This window comes from Cololabis saira, chromosome 17, assembly GCF_033807715.1.
Source record: "Cololabis saira isolate AMF1-May2022 chromosome 17, fColSai1.1, whole genome shotgun sequence".
Lineage (NCBI taxonomy): Eukaryota > Metazoa > Chordata > Actinopteri > Beloniformes > Belonidae > Cololabis > Cololabis saira.
In genome coordinates, this window is record NC_084603.1 from 34,091,615 (window position 1) to 34,115,844 (window position 24,230).

Below are 24,230 nucleotides of genomic sequence, written 5' to 3' on the forward strand. Positions count from 1 at the left end.
ACTTAAATGCAAATACTGAGCAGCCAGCCAAAATGATTAAACCAGTCTCCAAGATTTAAAATAAGATTTCAGTATTAAGCTCTGCAGCGGGCTGAGGGATGTACCGCCACCTTTGCCTCAAGATAGCTGGAGCTGGAGCGGGCCCCAGGGGATCCCTGTGACCCATACACAGGAGCAGGTGATGGGTAGGTAATGAGGATGGATGGATGATGGATGGACGGATGGAGCTGTCAGACCAACTGAGATGAACTGACACAACCACTAAAATGTTAATTTAATTTCTATTGATACATAATGTGTTTTGTCACTTTGCAGCTGCTAAACTTCAGTGGTAACAGTAACTAATGAAGCTGAGTAAACTCCTGCTTCGTGTCATGAGCCATCAACGGTGCGGCGTCCAGCGGGGAGAGCTGTGTTTAACTGTGACAGCTCCTCGGCCATTAATGTCAATATTTCAACAACTAACTGTTTATAGGGATCTGATTTCAACTTTGAAGTATATCAATATAAAACTGAGTTTCCGTAACTGTGGTTCTGCGAGAGCACACGTTTTGCCCTCCGACATCTTGCAGCGCAGCGTCTCTTGAACTTGGCTCTTAGAAAATGGATCCACTTCTGCATCTTGTTAATATTTCAATACACAAAACCTCATTAGTATGTATACCTCAGTGTTTTTTCATGCTTTTGGACACAAAGCAACAACATAAAAATATCACTGCATCAAATTTGATATGACAAAATACACAATGGTTGCCGTTTTTATGGGACTGAAATGTCATATTTGGGTTTAGCTGTTGTTTTACACCTTACAAACTACACAGTTAAGGCATTTAGAAGTTATAATCACCACGGACAGAGCTTTATTTTTACATCTTCTGACAGTATGGAGCTGGAAGTTGCAGCTTTTAGAGTCAGTGCAGATCTCACTTTTCCTCCACTCCTCCTTGGATTTAAAAGGCTCCCGTGGAGAGAAGGATGTGCTCCGTATTAGTCTCGGCTATCTGACAGAGATTGATGTCCGACTAGTAAATGTGTACTCCAGGTTTCACTTTCAGTTTTGGCAGGTCATATACAACCCCCTTAAGCATCCTGGAGACGGAGAAGAGTGTCGGATGTGCAGCTACTGTAGATGAAGCGGTTCATTAGTTAGACACTCGTGTCCTACGGTGTTTATACTTTGACCCAACCCCGTCTCCACCCTTTCACCCATCACCTGCTCCATCCCTCGCCGCTACCCCCAACTACACCCCTTGAAATCGAGGGCCAAGACATAATGGTAAAAAGATTCCCTAAGAAACGGGACGCCCCTTCGACTTTTACAGATGAGTAGTAACCACTTTTAACTCACAAATCCTTCTTTATGCTGAAGATACTTCTGATTCTTGGTTTGGCTGTGCAGCCACGCTGTCCTGTATCCTGTTTACTACAAACCCCTCCATCCAAATCTCTGTTAGCGGGGCTGTGTATCCCTTCTCCTTCACCTAAAGGAGAGTCAGAACGCCTCGTCTTCTGACATGAACGCACAAAACGTAGGGGAAGGAGGGATCGAGCTAAAGGGTGGAGATGTGATTGGGCCTTGATTAGGAGTCAAATCTTATTTTACACAGGCTTTAAAGGGGACCTATTATGGCATCTAATCCCTATTTTAAACAGGCCTTAATTATCTTAAAAACAAGCTTTTGATTGTTTTTTCTACATAAATTAGAAATTCAGCCTCTGAGCCATGTCTTTATTTTTACCGTTTCTAACCTCATTATCTATGCAGGATTCTGAGTGGGCGGGGCTATGATAATGAGGCTCTGTGCTGATTGGCTGCTTGAATGACGCGATACACCGCTACGAAAAAATGGTGGAAGCTCCGGCCGGCGGAGTTAAGGCTGATTTATGGTTCCGCTTTACGCCGATTTAACACAGAACCGTAATTCAGGCTTTATGCGATGCGAGCAAGCGTCAGCGACAAAATCAATTCCATCCATCCATTGCTTTATTTTCTATTGGACTGTCCTAACTGGCCGCGCCGTTTTGAGCTGAACATTTGTCGGACGCCCTGCTTCTATTTTCTTCCTGTCGCTCGCGTTGAAAGCCGGTTAAAAGCGCTGTAGGAAACAGTCATGATGAGGAACGGCTGATCCAGTTAGTTGAAATGAGAAGTTATCTCTATGATTCCTCCTCATTTCACTACAAAAACCTCAATAAAGTGGCAGCTGCTGGAGGGAGATGGACAGAGAGACGATGTCACGCAGTGCTACGATAGTCGGACGCTCACATGCAGTTACACGGTTTTATAGTTGTGGGCGTGGTTTGCATTTTTGTTACGTAACAAAAATGCACTGAATCTTATTGGCTCGTAGAAGTCACATCACATTGGACGGCTCATCCGGGCGGCTGTACAGACACTGCAGAATTTGGTTGCTTTCCTCCTTCTCTGAGTTGGCAGGCTGAGGGGAGACCACTTTATATATGTTAAAGCAAGAGAAAACCTGTTTTTCATAATAGATCCCCTTTAAGCCATCTGGAGAGATCCTTTTAGATATGTTGTCCTAAACGTAGTGTGCGTGGTAGGTACGACACTTGACCCGAGTGTTTGATTCCTTTAAATGTTACCAAATAGATTAATAAATGAAACTAAGGGCATGAAGAGGTTTAAAATTGTTAAACTAATGAGTAAATTAGTTTTAATTTTGCAGATGAAATGTTACACTCCCTTTAAACCAGCATTAAAGATGAGGCCGACCACAACTCCCATTACTTCCACTCCCAGTTTCTGCAAGCGCATTGAGACACCTCAACGAGGTCAAGGTTAAAAGGCCAGAATTGGATTGTAGGGTCTCATTAGGTAGGTATTGACATTCTACATCATTCTATTAGGAGTCACTCTAATCAATGAAAGAAATGACCCGCAGAATGACCCTGTGCTGAACGCTGACAGGCCGTCTAATCATCAGTTACGGCAGTAATTGTCTGATGGATTAACACTTGGAATTTGTAATTTGGCAGATCTCCCATTAGGTGGCAACACTTGAAATATTCCCTTTTCCCCTGTTTTCCACCCCCAATTCTCTGCATTTTCAGCATCCTCCCCTCACACATCCCTGCACAATAATATAGGCTTAAAGATTCCTCAGCCTATGCAGACAATAAGAGCGATCTGAAGCAGCGGGAACTGTGCCGCATCCTGACCTCAATATCATCCCACAACGTTGTGACAAATCAGCCTCATTCCTCCACATCTGTGGTCGGCCGGCTAATGAAGCTGCTGCTGGACGGGAGGAACCGCTGCCGGCAGAGTCTCAGACTCTCGGACTCAGATTCAACTCATCAGATCACGAGGATATCACCAATTTTTCTTTAAAAAGATTTTGCAATTATCTAACCTTGTCAAGTGTTCTCAAGTTTGAATGAAAACGCTTACCATAATGTGTACATTTTGCATGCACTGATTTATGGTTGTAAAGTGCAGCAATGGCGCTCTTTGCACACTAGAGGGCAGTATAAAACCACTTTTAATGCTTCTTCACAGCTTTTACCATCTGCTGTCTCTATTTTCCTAACATAAATGGATTTTAAAACTTAATAATAAAAAAAGAGCTGGGTGGCAGTAAAAACAGAATACATTAATCAAATAACAATGGCAATACACACATTTTTGAATTTATTGCAACTCTTCAATCTAAATATAAATGTACAACTAACCCAAATTCTATATTTGTGTCTAAGTTAATGCATTTTCTCTTTTTTTTCCCTTCTTTCTATTAACCAGCCTGTTTTTTCTTAGCAAAAGGGACAACCGGTGAACCAAAGTAACCCTCCTGAATCATCGGAGAGACAATTCCTACTGCTGCTCTTTATCCTGGCTGCTGTCCAGCTTCTGCAAATTAAAAAATGGAGAAAAATTGGATGAAAGTCTAAAAGCAACTCTGGAGAATGAAGATGCGTTTGAATGACGCTCCAGTCTGTTTTGTACCTTTTTATCATCAAGTCATTATTTCAATATGAATGCCAATGTTCTGCAGCCCAAATAAGCTGCTGGACTTGAAAGTTATTGTTTCCTTGAATGACACGTTATGTGTTATTCTGATCAGACTTCAACTTACCGACTGCAGAAACTGTATTTGGGAGCTGAGATCATCCCTCAGATGTTCCAGTTCTCCTTCTTTATACGTGTCCAACTCTTTCCTCAGTCTGGTGAGAAAATTCAAACAGATGCGGCACAAAATGAAACAGATGCTGCAACATTGTAGAGTAGAAAAAACAGAAAATAAATCTGATATTTCCTGTACATGACTATTTGGTTTTGTGGTTGGTAGCAGCAACTGATGTTTTGAACTCTTTTCAGCTGCCACGGTGATAACAGTGAAGGTGCAGGTTCAAGATAGGCAGATTTATAACAATAGCAATTGGCGCTTTTCTAGCACTCAAGGGCACCGTACATAAGATAAAAACAAACAATAAAATCAGATACCATAAAATGACATACCATGCCATGAACAAAACCACAGTATACAAGATTTAAAACAGGTTCAAATTAGACAATTTAACTTTAGTTTTTATTCCTTTTGAGTGTGAATTTAAAGGGTGGAAGTGAATTGATATTTCTGAGTTCCAGAGCCAGTGAAGCTCTGCACCCCAAGGTGAGACAGGTGTTGAGGACAGTGGAGTGGATGGAGGAGGAATGGAGGCTACAGCAGGGAGCAGCAACACGGAGCAGGTCAGACAGATATGGGGGGAGGGGGGGGCAAGGTTACGGATGGCCTCGAATGTTAACAGGAGGATTTTGAATTCAGTGCGAAACTTGACTGGAGGTCAGTGGCACCGCTGCAGGATGGGGGTGACGTGACGTGTGTGTGTGTGTGTGTGTGTGTGTGTGTGTGTGTGTGTGGGGGGGGGGGGGGGGGGGTCTGGTGATGATGTGGGCAGCTGAATTCTAAACCAGTTCAAGTTCAGGGAAGGATTTGTGAGTGCAGCCAAAGAGCAGCAAGTTGCAGTAATCCAGGAGAGAGGTGACAAGGCCGTGAAGGAGGGTAGCAGTGGCATAGGGGGTAAAGGGAGGGGTGAGGTGGTTAATGCTACCTAGGTAGGTATGCAGACATGGTGCTGTTACTGATGTGGGACTGGAAGCATAAAGTACTCTACAGGATGACACCCAGACTGTTAACCTGCTGGGAGGGGGAAAAGAGCAATTATTGATAACAAGAGATAACAACAGTTTTGAATAGTGTTGAGTTTGTCGCCCATTTTGTCGCCGTTTGATTTGAGGAGGTTGACGAAAATCAAAACTTGATTTCTGCCGTGCAGTGATTGGGGTAGGAGGGTGGGAAGTTGGAGGTTGATGCTACATTTACGGAAGATGTTGCTGAGCGGAAACGGTGGATGATGAAAAAGGAGGGGCCCCAGGATGGAACCCTGGGGTACGCCTGAAGTGGCAGGGGAAGAATGAGATGGGAAAGATTTAAACTGGCTGAACTAGGTGCAGCCTTAGAGATAAGATGTAAACTAGTCTAGTGGAATATGAGGGATACTGATGGAGGACAGTATATTGAGGAGGGTGGTGTGACAAATGGTGGTGTTCTTTTTGACTCTGAGCTGGATTTTGTTTCACAGATTAGAAATGTAACAAAGACAGGATTTTATCATCATAAAAACATCACCAGAGTCCGTCCATCTCTCTCCTGCGAGCACGGATGTGTTGATGCATGCTTTTATTTCTAGTAGAATTGACTACTGTAATGCCCTGCTCTCTGGTCTTCCAAAGAGAGTATTTCAAGTTTACAACTACTGCAGAATTCAGCCGCACGTGTGCTGACGAGGACCGGAGGGCGGAGACACATTACACCAATCTTAAAATTGCTACACTGGCTCCCTGTGCGTTTCAGGATTGATTTTAAGGTTCTTTTATTAGTTTATTTAGTATAAGTGCCTTAATGGTCTGTGGCCTCCTTATTTATCTGATCTGCTTTTAAATGATGAGCCCTTGCGGACCCTGAGGTCCTCTGGTACCGGCCTTTTAATTGTTCCTTAAGTTAGAACAAAAACCTTTGGTGAGACCTCGTTCCACTACTACGGTCCTGACCTGTGGAACAGCTACCAGAGAACCTCAGGGCCGCAGAGAGAGAGGCTCAAGACCTTCCTTTAGTTTAGCTTATAACTGAATTTTATTTATTCTATTACTGTGGCTTAGTTTATTGTTATCTAGTTATTTCTTATTATTTTAACTACTTAAGCCTGATTTAAGGGTATATGTGTGCTGTGTGGGTATTAAAGTGAGAAAGAGTGTGAAAATGACCACATGTGTGTTTTAAACCATGAGTGTGTGAGTTTTTTGTGTTAAATGTTGAATTTATTATGTAAAGCTTCAAATCAAATAAAGTTTGATTTGATTTGATTGAAAGGCCCCACTCAGGTCAAGGAGAGTGAGGATGGTGAGAAGTCCAGAATCAGCTGCCATGAGGAGATCGTTGGTTATCAGTTTTTTCCAAAATTGGGGTAACTTGAAAGATGCAGGAACAGTTCCATCAGACAGCGATGAGGGGATGATGGCATTAGGGGGACCAGAGAAGGGGAGGATGACTTGGAGGTGGTGGGAAGCTGGAAGAGGAAGGGATGAGTAGATGAAGGAAGTTCAGAGGGGAAGCTGCTGGAGGATTCTGAACAAAGATATTGGTGAATCTAAAGATTAATGATCTAAATAAAGTCTCAGTTCAGTGAGTGATGTCCTACTGAAATACTGGTTTTATTCATGAAACGATATGCCTTTTAGCACATGAAACATGTTTATTTTGATTATATTCAAGGTGTTGGGGAACTTACTGAGGCCTTCACTCAAAATATATGTTTTCCAATCAAGGTTTTTACTTTTTCCAAATCAAATAAAACAAATATGGTTGCAAATTAATCAACATGAGCATCTCGAATTTAAGTATTCAGCTGCAGAAAAATGCATTAAACGGCAATTTTGTTTAATAGAATGCGATGAATAGATGTGGGATGAGTCCCTGGTGTCCCCTGATGTGCAAACAAACCATCCAAACCCACGCATTTATGAGGAAAAAAGAGGCTCCTGAACATCTGTCTGCACTGTACTGCACTATCGATGATGGGGTCAAGCTGGGACTTGGGGGAACACAAGACACATGGCGGAAGTAAAGATAAAGGTGGGAAGCAGTTCAACACTGAGAAAAAAAGACATTTTCTGAGTGAGGAATAACAAACAATCGAGGGGATTTTATCATCTGTCTTTCATAATATCAATAAAACAAGAGGAGAATCAGAAAAATGTGTACAAAGAACAAGGGTGAAACAAAGAACAGGATGCTGCCGGTCTGCAGGCCCTGAGGAGGAGCTGCATCAAAAACAGCTGCGCTGTTTATTCTGAGTCTTCACGGCTCTCTGTATACTCATCATGTACGTCTTTGTGCCGTCAATGATAGTGTAATTAAGTTGTTTGCAGCTTAAAATAAAGATAATAATCCTACTCATAGGACAATCATTTATTGTATCTCTTGCGTGTGAAGGGACGGTGGGTGGGCTCAGGAAGACTTAAAAAAACACTATAATTACTAACATATTTCATCACTACAAATAAAGTGCACTGTGTACTTTGCAAAGGTTTAAAAAAACATGCGCACGCACGCACACAGGACCCAGAAATACTTCACTGTCTTTGGGCCGGAGCTCATGTAAGATGATGTCCTGCGGCCTGATCAAAATCTGAAATACTATTTGGAAATCACACAGTAAAATTACAAAAAACAATAAAGGATAATGCGACCAGTTATAAGCACAAACTCCAAACGGCAACAATAACACCACTGAATGCTGAACAATGTAAATCATGCACGCAGTTTCTGGAGCAACATAAACTGCCATCTTCATGTCAACTTCAGCAGAACTGAAATATTTCAATGGATAAATGCCGAACCGCCTTCTGCTCAACAACACCGATCCAGCCTGTCCAGCAGTGTAGACCGGACACTGACTGAAGACATCTGGAGATTGATAAAATGCATCAAAGTGGAAAACATTTCCCCCTTAAAACTGCATCCGCTTTTCTCCTCACTTACTTTGCTCTTTGAGTTTTGTCAAAAGAGGAACAGATGGAAGCAAATACATCACAAACATTTAACAAAGGCCAGGATGCCTCTCTGGGGAGGTGTTTCAGGCAGTCCCATCCAAGAGAAGACCTCGGGGCAGAGGTCCTACCTCTGGGCTGGCTCAGTTGTCCTCATGGTTGGACTCGGATGGCGCTTTTCCACTAGTACCTACTCGCCTCGCCTCGGTTTTGCGCTTTTACACTAGGGGTGGAGGCGTGCCGAGTTGATACTTTTTCTGTATCTATTCTGTCCAAGGTTCTAAGCGGCTGAGTCGGCTGTATCTGACATCATCACACTACAGGCCACCGATTGGTCGGGGGGTTGGAGTCAGACGTCTGAGTCAGGATGTGACATCAGTGAAAGAGCGACTCTGACGACAGCTTCTTGTTCATTTTATTCCACCAGCCCAGTCTGTTTCATGATCCAACTCTGAGGTGCAGATGTTCATAAACCTGGTGCTGAGGAGAGAATTAAAAAGGGATCTAGACGGAGATAAGGAACAACCAGATCCACCAGGAGCTCTGTCATAACTGCTCACGGCTCCAGCTGACTTTTCAGCAGCGCTGAGACAAACTAAAAAAAATTAAAAAGCGTTGCCGCTTGAAGCTTCTCTCACTCTCATTTTTTAACTTGATATCGAACACAAGCCACAGACCCAGCAGCACATCTATCATCTCCTCCATGTTCTACATCTTTAGTGTTGTTGTCTTCTTCATTTAGATCACACAATCAAATACGTCACAGCAGCTTCACTCCAACCTCCAACTTCTGCTCCAGGTGCTGAATTGTTATGGAAAAAAAAACCAGGCCGAGTTGAGTCGAGCCGAGTTAAGATGAGTCGAGCCGAGTAGGTTCTAGTAGAAAAGCACCAGGAGAGACTGCTGGGGAGTTGGAGGTCTGCTCAGGCTGATGGATGGAAGAACATTTTAACAAAACAATCTGTCCTTTTTTGGAAATGAATAAACCGGCATCAGTTACTCCAGTGTGAAAATGTGTCCGTCTCTTTGAACTCACCTATTTTATTTATCTATTTTTTAAAAGCCTCATAATCATTCAGAACCATACCAGCGGATCCAAACATGAATGTTTGCAGATATGTCTGCTTGATGACCTTGAGGCCTCCCCGTTATGAATCGCGTGGGCCCGGTTCTCCTCGGACTGGGACCGAGCCGTTGTGCAGGTGTGTGAAGGATCCGTACCGCCGTACAGATGAAGTGAAGGCAGCGCACACCGCTCTGCTTTTATTGAGAGTTAATGAAACAATAAAACAGCCAAACCGAGGTGACGCTTCTCACAGTTAGAGAAACCCGCAGCTGCATTTTAAAACTTTATACGTCTCCGTGGAACTTATAAATATGATTTGTTTTGTTTTGTTTTGAAGTGAGATCACTGGTTCAGGCTTTATAATGTTTCCAGCAGCGGTTGTTTTTCGGTACCGGTGCTCTCTGAAGGCTTTTATTAGATTTCTGCGGAGCAATGATATTTCTGAATGAGCCTTCACATGTACTTTACCGGTAATACCTCAGAGGACAAAATCATACAGTACACATGAAGACAAAAAGACATCAATCTCACTCCCCCGCTCACGGAATACCTGCGCTGTGTGACGGTGAACGACACGCGCCGGCGGCCGTCCCGTTCTGCACACTGAACACTTTTTAAACGACTGTAGCACTCATTTAAATTGACATGCATTCAATTTTCAACGATCAATAAGCCGAGAGTTAAATATGCGTTTTAAAGAGGGGGCTGTGAGGGCCGAGGACAGGATTGATGGTCCGGCCTCAGAATGGATGATCAGAAGAGTGAGTGCAAGGGTGGCCCTCCCTGCCAGAGCTCCATCCTCAGCACTTCCTGGAGCTAATCAGCTCAGGGGGAACGGAGCACCACGTATGTTTAATGAGGCTGATGGATGAAGTGGACGCGCTACTCACACGCCTGATTGATGGCCCGGCCCGGAGAGGCAGGAGAGACGAGAAAACAATCCGTCAATGGGAGGATAAATAAATCCAAATAGGGAGGAAGCAAAGGAGAAGATTTGTGTCTTGTGTCTCATCATGATACAAAAACTGCTTTTAAAAGGGATTAAAATGAACAAGATTTGGGGCTCTTTTATGCAATTTCCAGAAGGGGAGGATCTTATTGCAGCTTTTTAGTCTACTGTTAATTATATATTTCTTATTCTTATTTTTATATATGCAACTTCTTCTTTATTTCTAATAAGGTCACTGATCACATTTTGGATGGTGGGAACATTCTAGAAGTACACAATATGTTTCCATCTGTGTATGTACATGTTGGTCACTCATTAAGTTTATCCTTTTCTTTTCCCTAAACGCCATGATAAGATACAGTCAGTTACCACAACAGTAAAATATACCACTTAAATCTCTACATTTGGAATATCTTCAAGTGCCTATTTGTACGTATTAATGTGCCTTGTTCTGTTCTGTTCTGTTTTGTGGCGTTGTACTGTAATTGAAAAAGTCAATAAAGATATTTATGAAAAGAATAAATAAAAAACACCCCAGGTGTGATTTGTTTATTGCGTCATTGTCCTCAGAGAAAATGAGTCGTCCACAACAGCAGCACAAATAACAGCCACTGTTTCCTGGAAAACTGTTGATTTTGATTAAAGTCTCTCCGTAGCGGTGGTTACCGTGATTTACTGGGATTAACTAGCACTCGTTTCTTTATTCAGATGTAAAGATACACAGCTTCATGTAATGACAGTAGTTTTACCTGAAAACATATCCAGAAGATCACTGTTCGCTCATTAAATGTTGGATTTGTGATGAGTCAAAATTTAAAAAAATGAGGACACATACGTAAACATATAATTCCACGGAGGACATAAAGGATCACTGAATGTAGCTTTTTTTTTTCTTTTAATGAGATAAAATAGAAACAGCTGGCTAACTGTTACATAGCAAAAAGTAGAGGTGGGGTTAAAATCTTCAGAGCTTGATCCAAATACATAATGGATCATTTTAAGGATGAATTAATATTCAAATGTTATGGCCAGTTACCTTTTTTGAGAAATGGGTCTGATTAGTTTGTCATTTTAATACTGACACAATCAGATCTTCCAAAATAAAAGCGTGTCGATCTTGCCTCCTTCTATAAAGATAATAATACTCCAATAATTGATCAGATTGATACTCCATGGATTACCATGGAAACAGACATCTTAATCTACGTTAGGTCATAATCCAAGTACGCGACAATCGCATTAAGACATCTGGAGAATGTGCTTTCGCGTTTATATGTCTAACATCCTAATACAGGAGTTTTGAAGCTGAGGACAAGTGCAACAAAAAAACTAAATCAGTCTTCAAATAAATAGATCCACTTTTTTTAAATTGTGCTTTTGCTAAATGAAGAAGAAAACATTAACATTGGCCCATGAACCCCTGGTGGATATATTCCTGAAAGCGTGTTTTATCACTGACTTGACTAACTAGAACTCATGGTCAGCACTAAACGTACATTAATCACCATGGAAACCATCTGAGATGGGGGCTTGTTCAGGGTCTGTTGAACCTGAATCTGGGGCACCTTTTGAGAAAACAGGTCCAGTAAACTCAGAGTCAGCAGGAGACGTGACTTTTCTAAAGCAAGTTTGACAAAAATGATCCAAAGGCACAAATAATCTACAGGCTTCTCACAGTCAGACGGGTGACGGGACCACAGCTCCGCACAATCTTTCACTGTCCGCAGGGTCAATCACAGAAAGGTTCAGGCCTGCAGGTACACGCTTACCCCTGCCATCAATGTTAATGATTCTGTTAAAAACCGTAGAACGTCAGCAGCTTCTGTCGTGTTTGCTTGAATGTCTGGAGTTGCATTCCCCTCAGTACAAAGCCAGGGGTTAACATGGACAAAAGCTGAACTGTTGGGACTAAATTCTTAAAAGTAGGAAAAGGAAAGTCTGGACCTCTGTCCCATCAGAAACCTGCAGTTTAATCCGGGAAGAGTCGTACGCAGGAGATCATCTCACAGTCTGAGGGAAATTAAAGTCTACAAGTGTGACGTTAATAGAGACTTACTCACAAACACTAATAGTATAATAATAATAATAATATAATAATAAAAGAAAATGTTTTTCTTTTAATAAAACAATTCTTTTTCTCTTGAATTCTGTTTATTTGAATAGTGCATTAAAGATATAATAAGTCTGACATTTCTTTCCTTTTTTATTTTCATCTTTATGAAAAAAACTCAATTTTTTTCAGGGTATATAGACATTTTATATCACACATTTTATATCCACTGTAGTTGCTGAGTGTAAAACCTTGATGCGCTTTAACACACATATCTGCCTGCGTGAGCCGCGTTAGCTCTTCGTTAGCCTTCTTTCTGCTTGTTGATGTAGTGAAATCAGATTCAGATCAAAATCTTAATGAAGCTGAATGGTGCTAAGGCTGTGTTATTTACACGCCTCAATCTGAACCTGATCCACAAGGAGGAACGTCTATTCAGCAAGTCCCTGTCAGACTTAAATCTCTTCTTTGTAAATAACATATTTTACTGAGGGAACTGGGCTGCTTTGTTTCACAGTTCTTGTATTAGTGCCTTCAATATTGTCAGAGTGATGGCAGCTGTTGTTGCTGAAAATTGAAAAATCCTGAAGAGAAGAGTGTGGTAGTTGTGCTTCTGTATGATGAGGCGTCTGACAGCCTTCAAATAGCACTGAATCTTAAACAAATTAAACATGAAATCTGCTCAGCAGGAGATATTTAAAGCACCAAGAAAGTCTATCAAAGTAATAATACTTTAAAAGGGCCACTACGTCTCCTACCGCTGTGTTTGCATTCAGTTTATTTTTCTTTTCTGTTTTGCCCTTTTCTCCTGCAACATTGACAGCAGACGCACGTCTAAAAGGACATACAGAGAAATGATGCAACTAAAAGTCAAATCTGGTTCCGTTCTCCGGGCGGAGCACATGAACATCCCTCTGAAAGGAGCTGATTCCAGTGTGAAACACTCACCTCAGACATGTGCTGTCAGTCAGGTGCTTCTGACTGACGAACCGGCTCTCAGATCTCAGGGATTGTGTCGTCACTTGAGCCTCCGTCAACTGTCGATCCACGTCTGCAGTCAAGAGTAATAAATCAGAACATAAAATGGATTTCCTTGAAGCACGCTGCACAGCTCCATTACAGACTTGAGGTCGGAACGAACACACCACAACCTTGAGATGCTCTCCCTGCAGGAGGCTTCATTTTTCCACTTGCAAGGGCACCGCTTTGTGACTGAGAGCGTTTCAGAGATAACCGTGCGCGGTGCACCGACCCTGAGCAGCCTTGAGAGCCGTTCAAACACGGCTGAAAGTGAACACTGTTTAATCTTCAGACAAATATCTGAAGCATCGCTTTTCCACCAGTTTGGTTCACTTTACTCAAATCTGCATCTGTACTTAGCAGAATCTACAGCAAGTAGGCCCTTAAAACAAAGAAAAAATTATCTGCAAACATCACTAAACTCTCATGAAGACCGAGATGAAGGCTTGAGATTCAGTTGTTTACATAAAACAGGAAAATACATCATTTTGAGAGTCATTCAAAGAGAAACCATCAGCATAGCCTTGTTTTTGTGAAAAGGTGCAGTAGATTACATGCCATGAACCTGTGGCCTTTACCTTTGTCTTTGTTCTCCAGAGCCTGAAGTTCAAGCACGAGGGCCCTCTTTTCCTCCTCGATGGAACTCATGTGGCCGTTCCTGCGGCTCATCAACTTCATCTCTGAGAAGAGAGGGAGAAAAAAACCCACTAAAAGGTAAATCATAACAACCGTGAGTTTGGAACCTTACATCAAATGTATCTGTAGACTGCTTCACGGGCGATGTGTTTATCTGCAAAAGTGCAGAGTTGGAAATGTTTTTGAAATGTACTTTAACTGGATTGAAAAGCTTTTTGCTTCGGCTGAGATAAAAACACAAGACGACTGCTTCCCACTGGTGACAGGAACTGGGTCTTCAGTCGAAGAAAAAATGAAAAAAAAAGGTCAAATCAAATCAAGAAAACACTTTCTAATAATAAAAAAAAAGGTTGGATCAAATCAAGAGTGCACAAAAGAAAACGTCTTTATTCTTCAACCACTCTGAAGAGTTATGTTTTGAAATGTTTTGACATTTTGCCTCGGTTCTGAATGGTTTCACTGCACGCATGAATGCTGGCATCATAAGCTCCCAGCAAGGGTCTCCATCATGCAGCCAAGGACTCTCATGTGAGCGTGAGCTGCACATACATTAAATATAACAATGAAGTGAGAGGCTTTAAACGTTGATTTATATCTGTGGCTTCGTTTGTGGCCAACTTTGAATATTGGAGGTTCAGTGGTGGAGAACCAAAGAACTGGGCTGGACACGTCTTCAGTCTGATCCAAAGCCAAGAGACGTCTGAAACGTTCAGTGTCCTCAGTTACACTCGTGTGAAGGTGTGGGTTCAAATCTAAGCAGATCCTTCCTGACGGGTTATACAGCCAATTCCTTTCCAGAAGTGGAAGTCTCACCCAAAGTCTGACAAATGTGCTGCTCAGAGAAATACAGAAACATTTCAGCCTTTAAATTAAATACTAATTAAAACCATATCTTATTAAAGCAAAGCATTTCTGAAACTATTTCCTTTGTGCAGGCAGGAGAAAGGGTGGAGATGTCGATCCGGAGCGCCACAAAACTCAATCACAGCAGGTCAGCGTAAAAACTCAAAGCAATTATCAAGCACGGCGGTGGAAGGCCGATGATCTGGGCTCACTTTGCGCCCACAGTGTTTGGAGATGCCCATTATGCAGGTAAAGTTTGGAATGGGTCATGCAACTCGACAATTATCTCAAACAAACCAGGAAAACGACATCAAAATGAAAAAGAGGAGGAACCCGTCCAGCCAAAGTTTAGACCTGACCCTGGATGAAATACTGGGGGGAATCTTCAGAGGGCTGAGGAAACGTACGTCTGCAAACCTCAACAAGGTGGAGCAATGTTGGTAAGAAGAACTGGCCGACAGCATACTTCTCCAATGAAGTGAGAGACGGAAAACATAAGAAAATGATTCCTCATTACTTCTCATCACGGTGCAAGTTACAGAATGTTTGTCTAAAACTTCGTTTTCATGTGCTGCTTCTGCAGACTGCTTTGTTAAATAAATAAAGACAGAGTGATAATTCATGTTTTGTTCCTGTTCTGAGGTTGTGTTTACCTGATTTTGGGATTACTTTAATCATGTCCTGATATTTCAAAGCTTAGAAGTGAAAGAAAGTGTACTTTTTACTACACGACTGTAGTTAATCCAATCATTTCTTTTTTTGTGTGAACCTGTCAGACTTTCATGTAACAACTGAACTCTTTCACACTATAATCGGATGATCACTTCAGCATTGACTTAGCCGAACATCTTGTGAGGATTGAGAGAAGTTTGTTTTTGTTTTAAGCCTACTAAAATGGATTAAAGTGCTGCAGATGGGCCTTTGTTGCCAATTTAATAAACTGTTCCATTTCCCGAACCTGCTCCCAGGCCCTGCAGCCCCTGTTGTTTCCTGATCCGGACCACACATTAACGATACAATCTTAAACGGCTCGGTGTCCCGCTGTTGTAAATACAGATCGCATTTAACTTCGCGTCCCCTTTTTCTTTTAAATCCATCAATAACTGATTTAAACCAGATCCGTCCTTAAATTAGCCTGAGTAAATCGTTCTTGTGTCAGAAACACGCTGTTAACTGATGCCAGGGATTGGGAGCAGTCGTCTGTTTACTACTTTATCTTCTCCAGGTACATAAAACGACAGGAAGCAAGAAATCATTCGGAGATGAGCAGGCAGGGCCGCATTTGCATTACGCGTCCTTCGACTACTTTGACAACGGGACAAAACGTGTTTTACGACCTTTGTGTAATGCTTCCACCTCCCTCTCCAAGGCCAGGAGGTGGGTTTGTGTTTGGCTCTCGAACACTGTCGCTCTGTTTCCCCGAAGACTGAAGTCACTGTTGAACCTTGAAATCTCTTGAAGGAAGTTTTCCTCTTCTTCTTTGGATTCCCTCCTTATCTTGGCCTGGCATGAAAAGGAAAGGAGTCATGTGAAAGGCTCCAAAACAATCATACTTTTATAGCTGCCTGTGCCATAAAACTATGAAAGTTGAAAGCTTACAGTGTCGTTTCACTCTTGTGGATTATTTCAACACCTTAAGCTTTAACGTGCATTTTCTGTGAAGTTATGTTTCAATAGTACACATAGACAAGAGTAAATTGCCATGGGCTGTTTATAAGCTTTTAACAAGCTTTCCAAGATCAGTAAAAAAATACTTCTTGACAACTTTGACAGTCCTTTGAAGAAATGTAGTAACTGTTCTTACTTGAGTGGCTAAAGGCGCTAATGATAAACAGACTGAACCGAAAACTGGATGCACAAAGGAGAAGCAAACATGCCCGGGTTTCTGGGGAGGTTGTGATGGATAGCTTTCATAAGTTTTAAAGATTACAAACCGATTATTTAATTGATTAAAAGAAAAGAGTAAGATATTAATTTATAATGAAATCAGTTAGCTGTTTTGCAGTTAATTAAAAGAAAAAAGTGCCCCTTCCTTTAATTTTAAGGTCTCAAGTTTCAGGACACTATGAAATAATCTATTACCAGCTTTTAAATTAAGATAAATACAAACTCACATGACCAACAACACATTACATATTACACCCTGTCATTATTTGTTTAACAAAAACTGAGCCAAATGCAGAAACAATGGGTAAAAACTTTAAATACACCCCCTCATTCGACAGCCTCCAGAATCCTCTTTAGGAGGAATAACTTTGTCTGAGCAGATGTGCAGAATCTGGTCACCATCAAACACATGTCTGATTTCTCTTCAGAAAGAAGAGCTTTTCTCCTGATGACACTTCCGAACGACGTGCTTGCTCAGTCTTTTTCTAAACAGGACTGTCACAAACGTTGCCATTTAAATGCTAAATGAGGCCCTGCAATGTCTGGGACGTAGCTGTTTTTAAAACGTCTCTCACTCTTATTTCTCCTTCCACATTCTGACCCTGGGGTTTGACCTGCAGCTGTCATACATGTCTTCCACTTGTAAGTAATGATGGACACCAAATCACTTGAGAAGGACCTTTTATAACCCTTTCCAGGTGTTATGAAAACTGTTTCAAGAGTATACATGTGTATATCTACAGAAGAGTATGAGGGCCATGCAGGAGAAAAAATATTTGAGAGGGGAAGATTTTTTTTTACTGTGCACTTCGAGAAAAAAGTCGTAATGTCGAGAAAAAAGTTGAAATGTCGAGGTTAATGTTGAAATACAATTTCAAGAATAAAGTCGAAATTTCGTGAATAAAGTTGAAATACAATTTCGTGAATAAATGTCTCCTCTGGTCCATCAAATCCAGTTAGGAGAGCAACTAACAGCTATGCAGCAGCAGCCGTAACTAACTAACTAACTAACTAACTAACTAACCTACATCCTTGGAGTGGAACGTTAAGGGTACGTTTATGTGTTTCAAATCAATATCGTAAAGCCAATTCTTGTATTCTGAACCTTGTTGTTCAACTATATTCCCGAAATTTTGACTTTTTTCTCGACATTTCGACTTTTTTCTCAAAGTGCATAATGAAAAAAAATCTTCTTCCTCTAAAATATTATTTTTATTTTTCTCCTGCCTTGCCCTAATACTCTTCCGTAGTATATCAATCGTGTCAAATTAGAAAGAAAAAGAAAGCCATTGCCCCACATAATTATATGGTCATTTGTAAAGGATGGGAAGAGAATTGGGTCCGGATATTCTCCACTGTTGCACCTGAGTGAGGTCTGAGTCCATGGGAGGGAAGGCTGTTTACAGCACATCCAGAATGATGGATGAGGCTCCCTGCGCATTTGAAACGATTACTTCTGTGTGTTCACATGTATTTGGGTGCATCTGCAATAACATCAAATGAGCAGAAGGAAAGTTACAGGCCAGCAGTAAATAATATGAAGCGGCAGGCGTTATCAGCAGTAAACGCTCTCAGGGATTACCTGCTGCATTCACACACACTCTCTCTAATTTGGTGGAGTTATTACAAGTGAGCTGGCTGGGTAAACAGTGTAATAAGTCCTATGTCATTGCTGGGGATATTTGCAGCCTTTACATCCACTGCTTTGCAACATGTCTGCAGTACACGTGTGCATGTAAACAGCCATAAAGGGATGCTCTATGGGTAGAGTTTAGAACACACTAATAACGCTAGGCATTGCCTTAACCAGTTTAAAATCCTACACCGTCTTCATTATTCCAAGGAGAGGTTATGTAGACTATACCCTGAGATCTCTCCTACATGTGACAGATGCCTCTCAGCAGACGACACGATGCTCCACAGCTTTGTTCTATGTCCCAAGGTTAAGACCTATTGGTTTAATATATTCAGTTTTATATCCAAAATACTTCACATACAGCTAGAGACCGATCCATTCATTATTATTTTAGGAACATCAGATGATGTTATAAAGTTAAGCAACTTCCAACAATGTTTCCTCTCCTATAGTCTTATTATTGCAAAAAAGTTACTTCTCATGCATTGGAAGAAAAAAGATGTTCCCACCACAAAGATGTGGCTCAGTGACCTCACTAACACTCCACTTAGGAAGAATAAGATATACTTTTCTGGATAATTTCTGGATCTCACACCTCCTATCAGAAATTGACATTTCCCCTTCACATTAACAAAGTAGTGAACAGACAGAAGAGTAAGACTGGCTAGATTGTGTGTGTGGGGGGGCTGTTTATGTATTTTTACTAATGGTGGCCAAATTAACGAGTTAACTTAATTAACGAGTTAATTCCTTGCTGTATTGACGCAATTAAAATTTTCAACGCAAAAATATATTTTTCCGTAGCCGGAAAAAACAACAAACCAATCACAACCGTCACAATGACTGGGAGGCGGAGTGTTGAGGAAAAGCTGGTTTGTGATTCGTTTACCCGTCTGTCAATCAGCAAGCAATCACAAACCATGTTGTTAAGACACAAGTCACGGACGGGCTGCAAATATTGATGCACTTTCTGTTAAATAAAAGCCTGTGGATGCTACTAAATATTTTCCCTTTTTTACCTACATCTCAGCATACAGTTTTCTTTTCACTTTTTCCTTGAAATTTTAGAGAAAAATGATTGTGAGATGAATCGCATAGTGAATTACAGAAATCATGGATTAATTAAGATTAAAAATTTGAATCATTGGCCAGCACTAATTTTTACCTTTATTTTATTTATTTTTTATTTACTCATTTATCTATTATTATTCTTAGCTATTTTTCTTTCTTTGTATTTTGCATTCCACATTTTATATCAGTTTCTTCAGTTATTATGTTCTAAGAAACAAAAAAAGTGCCCTATGACCTGTACTCTATGCGCACTGATGTGTGTATACTGTAAATTTGCAACTGTATTTTAATGTGCTCTAATAAATCACACTTGAAAGAAAACAGCCATAAAGTACTGCATATAACAAGTCTGACTTAAGGTGTAAAATCCTGCTTCAACCCACTAGATGTTCCCCGAGATGGCTGTTCTGACAGAGCAGCTCCTCAATTTGCTTCAGCGTCTGCTCCTCACACTTCTTCTTCAGATCGCACTGCAGCCTCGCTGCAGACAACTGCTGGGCCTGGAGCAAAGAACAAATACCTGGAAAGTCACGGCGCATTATCTGACAGACGCATAGAGACATTAGTGATACTTTGCATGAGGCGGATATGCTGACGACCCCGGAGGAAGAGGTCAGCGAGCAGCTGACAGTCATGTAATGAACCCCACGCAAAACAGACATGACCAATAAGAGGACGTGGTAAACATAAACCAGCTGTTTGGTGAACTAATTTTACAGACTATGGTTTCTATTTATATCCGTGTACATCACAAACTTTTACAGGAATTCCTTCCTAAGTCCTCACCATCTTTTTTCAGGCAACGTAATTACACAGTACCGAAAGAGAGAAAAGAGAGAAATTATATGGGAAGATAATGCCTCGCCTCAGGGATGACTTTCAGTCTGGCACTGAAGCGTTCACGTGGAAAGTGAGGCTATTGATGCGCTTGTCTTAGTGGAGAAATGCAGTACGTTTTTCAGCGAGTACAATCAGCATCCGAGTTTTCCAGACCCTGTAATTACATTAAGACAGCTCTCATAAACTGTAAGGTGTTATGCAAACCGAGCTGTAAAAGATGGTGTACTCTAAACGCAGCATGTACAGCTGACGAATGCCGACAATTTCAATATTCGGGAGCTACAATAAACACTCTGGTACAAATAATACGCAGACCGGCAGGTGTGCAGCATCTTATTTTGACTCAGTCATTTGTTCTTTTCTATTAGATAGCCCTTTTACCAAACCCAGATATATGTGAGCAGTATTTGTGAGAGGTCAAATAATATGCCTTTAACATCATATCTCACACATGCTGAGAGGTTTCCCCTAATGTTATCCGCTGGAAATTAGCCATTGATTTTGCAGTGGCATTTGCAATCAATCGTTGATTAAACAAATGGCGGAGATTGAGTGCTTTAAATCATAAAGCAAATCAGCTCGTCAATATGCCAATAGTCACCTCTTTATCCCCGGTGTAAATCCCACTAATACTTTAAGCCATCTCGGGTTTAGACAGTTTCTTCCGTTGGTTCCATTTATTTCCTTTTGCTCTTTATATATCACCACAAATTATTTCTTAGGCTTATAAAAGTATTGAGCTGGGTGATTAAAGTAGTTTTAAAATGACTAAAACAAACAAACAAACCAAAATAAACCCTTTAGCTCTGCTTGTGGTGTGTATTCAGTGTGGCATCACTTTGAATAGTAGTGCTACACTTCATGTGGAGTCACAACATCTATTTCCATTCAGAGCTTAATTATTTGTTATCCAAGATCTCCTATTAACGATGGGGGAGTCAGAAGATTGCGTAAAGTCTTCTCCATGAACTACTCTTCACAGTTTGAGCTGAATGAATCCTGATATTATCATCCTGATACATGCCAGAGCTGTCATAGAAAAAAAAAAGGTATATAACATTTCTGAACCTAGAACTGACCTGTTAAAGTAAATCCTGGTCGTAAAACTAAGCACTAAGGCTTCTGTGGTAGGGACACGACATGGTGGGTGAAACACTTCATCCACTGCTCTCCTTCCCTGTAGTTAAATCCTAATGCTCCCTGGCAAATTAAAGCCTTTTCCCCCTCATTGTTTCTCAGCCTCACTGATAGGAGGTTACTTTCTTTAGGTTACACAGTTGTTTTATCCTAAAACATTTAGTTCTCTTCACATTGAGTGTCAGAAGATGATGGTTCACCAACAGCATTTGAGAAGCTGTCCAGTGTTGTGAACACTATGCATGAAAGGGTTAAATGTGTTTGATATTTTGGGGCTTCTGAAACAAAGGACCATCTCTCTGGCACCAGAGCACAGCAGGAGACAGCGGTTTAAGGAATGGGAGATACAGTTGGGGTTATATGCTCATCATCATCAATAAGATCCTTATTTTTCCAGTAAGAGAGGCTTTTACAGATTTGCTTATAGAAATACATGAGGTGATTTTTTTATTGGCCAGGTGGTGTCTCCCTTCTTCCATCACAGAGGAAGTATTGCAATATAAACCCACGTGTCTTGTGGGATCAAACTGTTCCTGAAATCCCCAGAAAAAATAAAACAAATCAACTTGTATAGTTCAGTAAAAAAGAAAAACCATAATAAGCTGCAAATACTGCAATATCAAACTGTTCTCACACCAGTTACTTTCACCTAGTCCTGGTTAAAAGCCTCCCGTATAATTTAAACAGGTCATAATTATTTGTGAAGAAATCATCCTTTTTTATCTAAATCCGAACCTCCCACTTCTCACAATGCAGGTGATTAAAATCAGGTAAAAACACATTTAATGTCATAGTATAGTAGTGTACACTTCAGCCAGTGTCTCTACTCAGGTGTAATCAGTACTGGAGTTGAGGGGGGATGAGGGGGGATGGCATCCCCCCTGTAAAACTGCCATCCCCCCTTTCCATCCCTGATGTCATTTCATCAATGAATGTGGTTTTACTGCTATTTCAACATTTAGAGTCATCACCAGAAAAATAACACCAGAAAAATAACTTATTTGACAATTTTCACCTGTTTCAAGTAAATTTTCACTTGAAATAAGTAGAAAAATCTGCCAGTCGGACAAGATTTATCTTCTCATTACAAGCAAAAAAATCTTGTTCCACTGGCAGATTTTTCTACTTATTTCAAGTGAAAATACTTTAAACAGATGAAAATTGTTTTTTTTTTTTTCCAGTGATGAGTCTTGTTTTAAGTGTAATAAGATTTTTTTTACTAAAATGAGACATTTTAACTAGAAATAGGACAAATATTCTTATTTTGAGTTTTTTCAGTGATATCCTGTTATCCTGTGAAGGACAGAGTCATATTGATAAGTTCAGAAAACTGTTTTTTATTGTTGTGTTTTGATGTATTTGATGTAAGCCCAGTGGATATTTAAAGCTTACAGAAGGCTGCATTTAACTGCTGCTATGTCATTCCTGCAGTATTTCTGCAGGTGTTTTGGTCAGTGCTATTATTTGTAATATATTATATTATTTGTAATCAGAACAAATTATCTGTCCCCATATGATAAAATCCACCATCCCCCCTGATGTTTTTTACAACTCGAGTACTGGGTATAATGTTTAGAAATAAAGCACCTTCTCCTGCAGCTCGGCGCTGATCCTCTCAGACTTCTCAACAGCACCTTTGACCTTCTCCTTACACCTGATGATGGCCACTTTCACTGGAATCAAGAGAAACGCACCACAATTAACCCACTACGTTAAATACACTGGGACATGTAGTGAATGTTCATATACAGGGTTCCTACACATTTTCAAGGTCAAATTCAAGCACTTTCAAGGGTCATTTTCTTAAATTTTCAAGCACCTTATCGCAGGGGTAAAATATCTACAGGAATATATACTCATAATTATTTTTTCCGCTTTTTATCACAATTATGTACATTGTATCGTGCTGTAAACATCTAGTTATGTTTCATCTTACGTTATTTCTCCTTGTAATAACTAAACTATACAGTCTGATCCCAATTTGGTGAAAGACACAGACTAAATTCACTTAAAGCACATATAAATTCAAGCACTTTTCAGGCCTTGAAAACACAACATTGAAATTCAAGCACTTTCAAGGATTTCAAGCCCCGTAATTAACCCTGTATAATAATATAATAATATTTAGTTGAAGTTAAACAAATAAAATCATACCATCTTTGAACTGTTTTGTTTGGTTGCTTAAATGCTGCTCAGTGAGAAGCATTTGGTGATACAGCGAGTCTAAACTCATTATAGCTCCGTTTCTGCTTAATAACAATCCTACAATCTCACGGTAAAGTTAATGTATGTTTTTTATTCTGTCCGCACAGCTAAGTGGCTAACAGCTAACAGCTAAAGCCTGATTTATGGTTCCGCGTTAAATCGACGGCGTGGGCTACGGCGTCGGGTACGCGTCGACTCACGCGTACGGCGTAAGTTCTGCGTTGGTGTTCCGCGGAACCATAAATCAGCCTTAACAGCTCGCGCTGTCAGGAACCAGCGGGAGGCCCCGCCCCCTCTACGTCACAGTAAACGGAGTAAAAGATAAATAAATAAATGGATAAACAAATAGTGGTTCAAATTATCTCCTTACAAATTGTATGACTTTGACTTAATTAAAAAAAGTTGATGAAAAAAAATTAAGTAAAAAATGCAATAACAGACAAATCGTGAAAGACAACGCGCCCTGATGCAACCGTCGGTGCGTCCGAAATGCCATACTAAACAGTATCTACTCAAAAAGTATACTTAAGTTCGGCATACTTATGAGTAAATATCAGTAGTACGCATTAATTTGGACGTACTAATCAGAGCACACGTCACTTCCTGCCGTAGGGAGGGGGGGTTGTTACCATGGTAACAACTCCTGTCACAGCAGCAGTAGCAGCACCGCTCTGCTATTTCCTGTTTATCCTGGTCCAAACAAGTTGACATTATAAAATATTATTATATACGAATATTATAATATTAATATTATATAATAATATTATTATACTTAATATTATACTTATGACATATACGTATCTGCGCAGCACTAAAGCAACC

At 40.6% G+C, this 24,230-nt stretch overlaps 1 protein-coding gene across 1 annotated transcript; it reads right to left on the reverse strand.

Moving 5' to 3' along the window:
- Positions 1-3,832: 3,832 nt before the first annotated feature.
- On the reverse strand, positions 3,833-23,436 carry ccdc172 (coiled-coil domain containing 172). The gene is made up of 8 exons (XM_061745158.1): positions 23,358-23,436; positions 22,791-22,876; positions 19,610-19,726; positions 15,970-16,135; positions 13,732-13,833; positions 13,082-13,184; positions 4,095-4,182; positions 3,833-3,868 (listed from the first exon to the last, which is right to left on the reverse strand). The coding sequence occupies exons 1-8, from the start codon at positions 23,434-23,436 to the stop codon at positions 3,833-3,835; spliced, it is 777 nt and encodes a 258-aa protein (XP_061601142.1).
- Between the last annotated feature and the right edge of the window lie 794 nt (positions 23,437-24,230).